Source organism: Poecilia latipinna, unplaced genomic scaffold, assembly GCF_001443285.1.
Source record: "Poecilia latipinna isolate Pla-1442-1.1 unplaced genomic scaffold, P_latipinna-1.0 Scaffold477, whole genome shotgun sequence".
Taxonomy (NCBI): domain Eukaryota; kingdom Metazoa; phylum Chordata; class Actinopteri; order Cyprinodontiformes; family Poeciliidae; genus Poecilia; species Poecilia latipinna.
Window position 1 is genome coordinate 291,576 of NW_015113093.1, and position 8,910 is coordinate 300,485.

Sequence of the window (8,910 nt, forward strand, 5' to 3'; positions counted from 1 at the left end):
TCAACAGGTTTTATAGTACCAATAACCAATTTTTCGCCAAGACTATCACATTTAATTAAAGCCATTTATTATACACTGCTCAAAAAAATAAAGGGAACACTCAAATAACACATCCTAGATCTGAATGAATGAAATATTCTCATTGAATACTTTGTTCTGTACAAAGTTGAATGTGCTGACAACAAACACACACAACAATCATCAATGGAAATCAAATTTATTAACCAATGGAGGCCTGGATTTGGAGCCACACACAAAATTAAAGTAAAATGTTCCCTTTATTTTTTTTGAGCAGTATATTTTATGGTTGTAACAGACCTCTGACGTTTCTGGCCTCTGGGGGTCTATTTGTTAATATTTCCAACTTACAACTTGGAAATTGTAAGTTATTGGTGAGGATGGACAATATTTAAATTTTGCAACAACATTAGACCATAGTACTTTTGCAAATTTGTTGAAATTTCTGTTTTACTTAAAGTCTAATTAAAAAAAAAATCAAGGCTGCAATTGTAGCTACATTTGTAACCTTGATGTGCCTCCATTTTTTCCTTCTACTCAACTTTCTGTTAATATTTCTGCACTTAGCACTGTTAACGGCTGCTTTCTTTATATAATTTATGCCCTATTTTTATTAGCAGTTAAACTCATCACTATTTCAGTAACACAATATTATTTAGCTTGCCTAATATAGTAGCAGAGACATAAATTAACTTTATGATGATGCTGTAATTTATAGCAATGCACGCGATGCCTTCCAATCATCGTAAGAGCAGATTATTAAATGTATGAAAGCCAAATATATCTGGCACTATGAAGCATTTTGCGTCAAGAGTAGAAATAAATATTCTTGTCTTCAAAATAGATAGGTTGGTGTGGGCGATCATTTTTCTTACATATCCATAACAGGGACTACGTGCGTTTTTTCCTTTTTAATAATATGCCCTCACTGGTTGCTCTGACCTTTTTGGATTTTGAGTAAGGAGTAGTTCGTTTTTAAGACGGACCTCTTGGATGCAGTGGTTATGCTCATGCCCAGACACGTAGACGGTGACTTCATACTCATTTTTCAACGCACGTCCAGCGGCTGTCGTGCCTGTGAGAGAATGGATTGATGCACCTCTCGCTGAGAAAAACGAGTCTGCCGCCGACCATAAACGCTCTTGTTCTTTTTACTTAGATTTCTGCATTTGCTTCAGGAAACGTGTCTTTGCCAGCACGCTGCTGTACTGTGCATGAGTTGCTGCTGCTGGTGCTGCTGAGGACATTTTTTTTTTTTTTATTCTTTCTTCTAAGCAACGATGCCACACTTACTGCTTTAAAGGGAAGAAAAGCTGTAATCAGATGAGGATGACGGACCCGCGATCGATTACAGGTTATTCTCTTTGCAGATATTTTTAAGCGATTAAACGGGGTATAATTGGCATCCGTTAGGAAAACGGTGATGTGCATGTATTATTTGGATTACTGCAGACTGTGGAGGGTGTGGGGTTCTTAAATAGCTCATAATTGCTCAAAACCAGTCATGCATTATAATCTGTGGAACAAACAGACCAGTAAGCCTTTATGAAGGCTTTATAATTCTAAAATGGGTTGTAAGGCAGCAACATATAGCAATAACTATTTGTTCCTTTGTATCTTTTTTTTTTTTTTTTAAGGAATAATGAAGGACTCAGATACTGAGATCATCATGTTCTCCTTCGATGTAGAGGAATATTGCTGAATCTGATGACAGTGGAATCCATGTAAGCGTCCAACAATACAATGAACAACACACTTTCACCATCAGACCTGGTGGATGTGCCAAGACAACAGAGCTTCAATGGCTCCGGAGGTATACAGACACCTTCAGGTTGGGCCATGATCCACACTGCCACCTTGACCTTTTGCTCCCTGCTCCTCATCTTCATCTTTTTTATGGGCTCATATGGCAACCTTGTGGTGTTCCTGTCTTTTTTCGAACCGGCCTTTCGCAAGTTCCGCACCAACTTTGACTTTATGATCCTCAACCTGTCCTTCTGTGACCTGTTCATTTGCTGCGTGACGGCTCCCATGTTTGCACTGGTGCTATTTCTGGACGCCGGCGGAGCTGATGGTGTGTCAAAGAGCTTCTGCTTCGCCTTCCACCTGACCAGCTCGGGGTTCATCATCATGTCCCTGGAGACGGTGGCAGTGATTGCCCTGCACAGACTTCGCATGGTTTTGGGGCAGCATCCTAACCGCACCGCCTCGTTCCTCTGCACACTAGCCCTCACCGCTCTCCTGTGGACATCCAGCTTCACCATGGCTGCTCTCTTGACCATGCGAGCGTACCCTCGCAGAGATGGGCCTTGCTTGCCACACTTTGGACTAGGAAGTGGACAAGCCAGGGTTGTGCTGTACGTTTACCTGGCAGACTTTGCATTTTGCGTCGCTGTGGTGTCTGTGTCCTATCTCATGATTGCTAAGACACTAAGAAAAAATGCACAAGTAAGGAAATGTCCGATTATCAGTGTAGATGCCACATGTCCACCTCAGCCTGCACCTCTCATTGCAGCGGGCTTTGAGAACATGCAGTGTGCTGTTCAAGGCCCTCCTTTGTATCGCAACCAGACTTACAACAAACTGCAAAATGTACAGACACATGCATATGCAAACCGGATCAGCCAACCTATAGTCCCAGGAGCAGCCCAAGGAGCCACCTGCTGTCAGATAGTTTCTTCTGTCAACTTAGCCACAGCCAAAGACTCAAAGGCAGTTGTCACCTGCGTGGTTATTGTGTTCTCTGTCCTGCTTTGCTGCCTGCCGATGGGAGTTTCACTGGCGCAGGACGTTTTGTCGCCAAAAAGCAACTTTACACATTACCAGTTTGAACTGTGTGGTTTTGTGCTCATTTTCCTCAAGTCGGGCATCAACCCATTTGTGTACTCGCGCAATAGTGCAGGCCTTCGCCGCCGCGTGCTCTGCTGCATTCAGTGGGCCGCACTGGGTATTCTCTGTTGCAAGCAAAAGACTCGCCTCCATGCAATGGGGAAGGGCAGCCTGGAAGTCAATCGCAATAAATCTTCCCATCATGAAACCAACTCAGCTTATGTGCTTTCGCCAAAGCCACCCAGGAGGCTAGTGGACCAGGCTTGTGGGCCCAGTCGCTCTAGAGATTGCGATAGTAGCCCAAGGGCCACAGGGGTGCGGAAACCTCGTCTCCCAAGCACTTCTACTCCAATGAATACCCGTATTGAGCCGTACTACAGCATTTACAACAGCAGTCCCTCTGCAGGACCCAGTTCCCCTACCAGCCTGCATCCTGTCAGCTCTCAGACATTTGCTTTTGTCAAGTCTTATGTAGCCATGCACTACCACACTCACCAAGATGCACTGCAAGACTTCGACAGCACCTCAGCACACCAGATTCCCATTCCTTCAGTTTGACCACAGAACTTTTTTGGGCAGTTTCACTATGGCTTTAAGTCCAATGGGAATCTAAAGACAACATGGCTCTTTTAATGCATTGGAATCAGTAACTTTATTCTCCTCTGCAGCTTGTCAAAATTATAAGCTTTGCCCCTGACACAGTAAAGAAGAAAACACTTTATTAGGAAGTGTTGATCCTTTTTTTTTGTTTTGCTCTCATAGACGCAGTTTCACGGAAATGTTGTGCACGCATGTGCCGTTAACCCACAAATCTAAAGGTTTTATTTCAATTATTGCCAAGCACAGCAGCGAGTTGGACTGCTGCAATGCCAGGCTACCAAAATACCCTGCACAAGCCCACACAACTGTCAGTGGCATGTTTTTGCACCTTGATGAACTTTTCGCTTCTTAAGAAAATGTATGTGTGAACCTCAGACTTTTTAACCCAATAAATGGTCAGCAAGTGCTTTGGATCTGTGGCATGATTTTATTTTTAAAATACCCTTTTTATTTAAATATGTCACTCATGATTCTAACCAGGTTTTGAAAAGATGGCCCTTTACTTAATTCTGTGGATTTCTCGATACTTTTGTAAGACAGTAATGACAAGTTACACTGTTAATATAGTTAACCACTAGACAGCAATGTTTAAAAAAATCCTTTCTGATGTGCCCCCAAAGATCACAATAAAGTAGTTTCATAAGTAAATATTACAATTCACAGAATACCAGCACCCTCTAGTGGTCTGTTATTTGCCATGAGAACCAAATTTTCCATAAATTAAACCTGATGTGTGTTCTGATCTGGCATGTGTTTCCTTCCTTTATAAAGCGTGATTGAGGATCCTAAAAATGAGCTACACAACTTTGATGTATTATCATTAATGAGTAAACTGTTTGATAAGGTGATATCCCCGTGAAGTAATTAAACTCAACCAATGAACTCCCATGTCATTTTATTTTCTGCATCAAATGCATAGGTTTATGCCCTTTCATACAGCAGCAATAAGATTCCCCAGTGTGCATTTTTTATAAAACCACAGAATATCTTTGAACCAATATACATTCTGCACATTCTTCAAATGTTTCATTCAAACTTTTGCTGCTTATGCACATCACACTCTCATGCATAATTTACACTCATTCTGTAAATTGGCAACACACTCACTCTTCCAGCTGCAAAAGGATCCCAAACTTCCATTTTTTTTTTAATCTGCAAGCACAAGTAACCATTCAGTTTAAAATCTCACTCAAACACACTCTGAAATGCACAGTAGAGAAAATAAAACCACCATGAGCTGAGTTGATTCCCCTGAATGATTTAAAAAAAAAAAATCCCCTGGCTCATCAAATCTTGTTTTCAATTAATCAACTCTGAAGAGAAGCATAGAAATGGAGTTCAGGCATTAAATCCACTGCCCTTTGGTGAAGCATGAGCCCCTTCTCACTCATTAAAAGTCAGTTTAAGTCACATCGCGGGGGCCACGTCTGTGCTGGGCCGGGGCTCCTGGGCAACATGGAGTCCAGCTTTACAATCAGGTTCAACCACAGTTTTGGCCTTTAGTACAACATCCAAAGTTTCTTCTTTCACCAAACAGGCCCCTGTTTAACAAAAGTCCTGTCGTTCTCCATGCCTCAACACCGTCGCCAGATATTTTCAGCTTAACCGGGGATGGACAGAAGTCCGTGCTCATCAGCTGTGTCGAGAATTCTGCATATGACGGGGGACTCGACCTAAGCAGAGGATAATTAAAAAAAATTAGATGTCAATCTGAGTGATGATGTAGCTTAGCAAACTTAGCATATTAAAACTTGTACTCCCATTTATAGGATATTCCCAACCATTTTTAGCGACCAAAAATGCGATATCCATAAACTGTAAGATCAAAAACATTGGTTTTTATTGCAAGCTCTGAATAAAAGGTTAGCTGGAATTTTTTTTCCAAGTCCAGACACTCCAGCCTCTCTTTTCTAGTTTGTTTACCATTTAGTAATATATATCAATTGTTCGGGAACATCATACAGTGAATTCAAAAGTTACACAAAGTACTGTGCAACCGTCACTAACCTAGCAAATGCATTACTTAGCCACCATTAATTGTGCTGAAAGAAAATTGCTTAATATTAACAGACAGATTAACAGCTTTTTGGAAATCTTAAGTCAAATCAAGGTATTTAAATTTTCTGTTTTAGAAGTGCTACCCACTAGTAACAATGCATTCTACATTTGCAGTTTAAATATATTTTACTGTTTTCCTTTTTATCAGTTTAGTACTATAAAGGATCTTTACACCCCACCCTTGTGGTTTTATGACCAGAACTTTGGGAAGTATTGCACTAAATCTCCATCATTTCACAGATGCCTTTTAGATATTTCAGTCATTCTGCTCAGCCTTGAAACTTCTGAAGGGGAAAAAAAAGACAATTCCGGCAAACCAGAGGGTTAAGGATAATCCTATTGATGGGGATCATAATGACCCACATAACAACCAGGAGAGTACAAACATGCTACATCACTCGTCATCGAAATACAAGCCAATCTACTTACTCACCTTGTGTTTTGTTAAGACCCACAAGTTACTGTCACTTATATAAAACACGTTACCAATTATGTTCTCAATATAGCAACCGAACCTACCCCAAGCACATATTGACAAGTCTGAGGCTCCATCATGTAGACTGTGACAGCATGGGGAGACTCAGATTCTTTACATCTGTCAGAGACAAATTATGAATTAATTCAAATATTAACATATTAGGTGACTTATGTTGATTCAAAGGGATGTTACTCTCGTTCCTCCTATAGATTACTGACTCACTTGAGCTTTACGACGACCTGCCTGGGCTTTCCTGTTAGATCACATAAATCCCCGTGTCCATAAAAGTGGGAAACTACCCTATGATGGTGCAAAGAAAAGTGGGGGGGGGGGGGGGGGGAAAAAAGGTTTACACTCAAATCACAGTAATTTGAATTCTGGTTCTTAGAGGAAATCAAAATTGCCTACTTGACTTTCTGTGCCCCATCTTCTTTGAGCTGGTAGGATCGGGCAACGTTCTTCTTCGCCCACTCAACGTGCTCCTCTGCATTCCAATTCCCCACCACAACGATGTTCTTCCCTTGTTCTTTGTCCTGAAACACAGATTTACAATACATCTGACAAAGAAAACTGACTTGAGAGGAGAAGAACCTTCAAATTTCTTGGAAAAAAAAAAAAAAAAAAAAGGTTGACAAACTGACTGTTGAAACCTTTGAAATACAAATGCATTGATCAAGCTAAGATTGATTTCCTGTTTTGTGATTTTGAAAAATGTAATTTTTTTGTCCTTCAAGGACAATAAGCCGGCGTACTCCTCCTCTCGCCTGAAATGTCTCGCTGGCGGTAGGCACCAGCACCCATCCTGATCCCACTAGGGATGTAAGGATGTAAGAAAATGGATGGATGAAGGATATTGTTCTTCATCCCCATAGCCACCCTGGCTGACTGATTGGTGCCTTCTTAGTCTAAATTCAGCTGATAAATTAAAAGAATAAAACAACTTTGCTGTAACATATTCAGCCTTCCTGTTATCTGATTATACTTACACTAACTCTGTGATTGAATGAATCATAAATATGTCTCAAATGCTGTATAATATCATTTGATTCTAATAAGCATCCCTGTCCTTCCTGTAACTTCTTTTTTAAACATGTCATTGATCCTGAAGATAGCTAACTTTGAGCCTTCAGTTTTGATTCAAGTCATCCTTACCTCATGGTACTGATGGACATGTTTTCCATAACAGAATTCATATTTCCACCAGCCCACACCCTGAAACACACACAAAGATGATCATAAGTTACAGAGTAGTTCATAAGTTACAGAGTAGTTTGAGAAATGATCTTTACGTGTTAAATGAAAACACGTCTCACCCCTTGCAGACAATACAAGCCACTGAGAAACTCCTTGATCAGCTGGTCGTCTGTCAAACGAGAGATGTGTGTCGTTCCCACCGTGACCTGAACCTGCCCCCCAACAGTCATGGGTTTGTGAGTGGAGGTGAAAGCTTCCTCTCTAACCGGTGACACTCCCTCCTGTGACAAAGACAAAACTTGATTAAACTCTGTAAACAGGGGGCGTTGTTTTTATTTTACTTCTCGTTGATTCGCTCACCTCTCTGATGTCCGCATTGGTGCTGAAAGGTGGTTTAAGCAGCTCCTCTTGCTCTTTATCTAACTGTGTGAGCCTCTGGGGCTGCAGGGGGGAGCCCTCTAGAGCCTGGCAGAAGATGGCATTCACTGGGGAGGATTTGAATCTAAGGAACATGCATCGAGTTAGGAAACGATTTCATTCCAGAGAAACACAACATGAAGTTCTTCTAAAATACTTCTTTAGAGTCCTACCTGTATTTTGGGTGTGCGCACAGCAGAGGTGTCAACACCACGACCTCATATTCACAGGTGGTAACCTCGGCGATGGAGAGAATCTCATGTTTGGCTTCTGGATGGCAGACGTACAACACGGAGGTGGAGCGTGGCAGGTTCTGCTTCAACGTACACGGAGTCCCGTATCCCATTTCCACTGAGTAGTATGGAGTCAGCTGACCTTCGATGTTTTTAGTGGGCACCTAAACAGCAAATTTAAAACAAAATGGAAGTAACAGATGTGAACAAAATCTGAATGGCAATTTAGTTTCAGTATAAGGTAAAGTATAGCACATTTTCTGCAACAAGGCAATACAAAGTGCTTTACAGGAAATAAAAGGAAATACAAACAAAAATAACAAACCAGAGGGAAGAGCAAAAGAAGAAAAATAATCTAATGTAAAGTATGTAAACTAAGTGCTCCTGTTCAGGGTTGCTAAGTATGCTCTGGTCTAATTCCATTTCTGGGTTGGAAGAACAGGAGTCTGAAAAGAAGTCTAGATCCAAAAGTGTCCTCTGGGCTTCTGGTCTCTGCATCTAGATAGTGGGTACTCTCCAATTTCTGAAAAAATAAGCTAAAGAGTGACTTATCTAATTCCTTTTCTGGGTTAGAAGTGAGTACTTCACAGTCTCTAAATAATGATAGTAATCTAAGGATGAATCTAAGAAATGTTGTATTGGTCTGGGTAGTGAATACTCCACAGTTCCTAAAAAGAAATGAGCCAAGTTATAAGTTTGTTCTGAATCCTTTTCTGGATTAAAAGATAGCAGCCACAGTTTCTAACAAGAAGCAGTATAAAAGTAACTAAGTGGTGACTGTTCCTGTTCTGGATTCTAAGTTCATAGTAATTCTAATTGTAAGTCTAAGTCATTTTCTGGTATGTATAATATTCATCTAAATAGTGCACAGTTTCTGATATTACTAATAAACTAAAATAATCCTTTTATGGATTAAATAGTGAGTACTCCACAGTTTCTAACAGGTTAAAAAATAAAAAAAGAGGAAAGGACACATCAGGGCACATGGCAACATTCAGACAAAACAAAGGGCAAAACAAAGACTTGAGTGAAGTCGGTGACGTCACAGGGCCATGAAGGAACGTTACTGAGCCCCTGGCAGAG

At 40.8% G+C, this 8,910-nt stretch overlaps 2 protein-coding genes across 2 annotated transcripts in view; one reads left to right on the plus strand and one right to left on the minus strand.

Annotated features, from left to right (window-relative positions):
• Positions 1–514: 514 nt before the first annotated feature.
• gpr75 (G protein-coupled receptor 75) lies at positions 515–4,706 on the plus strand. Its single transcript, XM_015039619.1, has 2 exons — positions 515–1,372; positions 1,656–4,706. Exon 2 carries the CDS (start codon positions 1,762–1,764, stop codon positions 3,403–3,405), a length of 1,644 nt encoding a protein of 547 aa, XP_014895105.1. The 5' UTR covers positions 515–1,372; positions 1,656–1,761; the 3' UTR covers positions 3,406–4,706.
• erlec1 (endoplasmic reticulum lectin 1) overlaps positions 4,587–8,910 on the minus strand; it is a 10,143-nt gene continuing 5,819 nt past the window's right edge. The window contains exons 7-14 of the mRNA XM_015039620.1: positions 7,768–7,991; positions 7,538–7,679; positions 7,297–7,458; positions 7,136–7,195; positions 6,392–6,516; positions 6,206–6,283; positions 6,025–6,100; positions 4,587–5,120 (exon numbers count right to left, since the gene is read on the minus strand). Of these exons, the coding sequence (XP_014895106.1) occupies positions 5,049–5,120; positions 6,025–6,100; positions 6,206–6,283; positions 6,392–6,516; positions 7,136–7,195; positions 7,297–7,458; positions 7,538–7,679; positions 7,768–7,991 (939 nt within the window). The 3' untranslated portion in view covers positions 4,587–5,048. The remainder of the gene's footprint in view (positions 5,121–6,024; positions 6,101–6,205; positions 6,284–6,391; positions 6,517–7,135; positions 7,196–7,296; positions 7,459–7,537; positions 7,680–7,767; positions 7,992–8,910) is intronic.

Excerpts from the sequence above, each read along its gene's own strand:
- gpr75 (XM_015039619.1), top strand. The coding sequence starts at position 1,762 with ATGAACAACACACTTTCACCATCAGACCTGGTGGATGTGCCAAGACAA.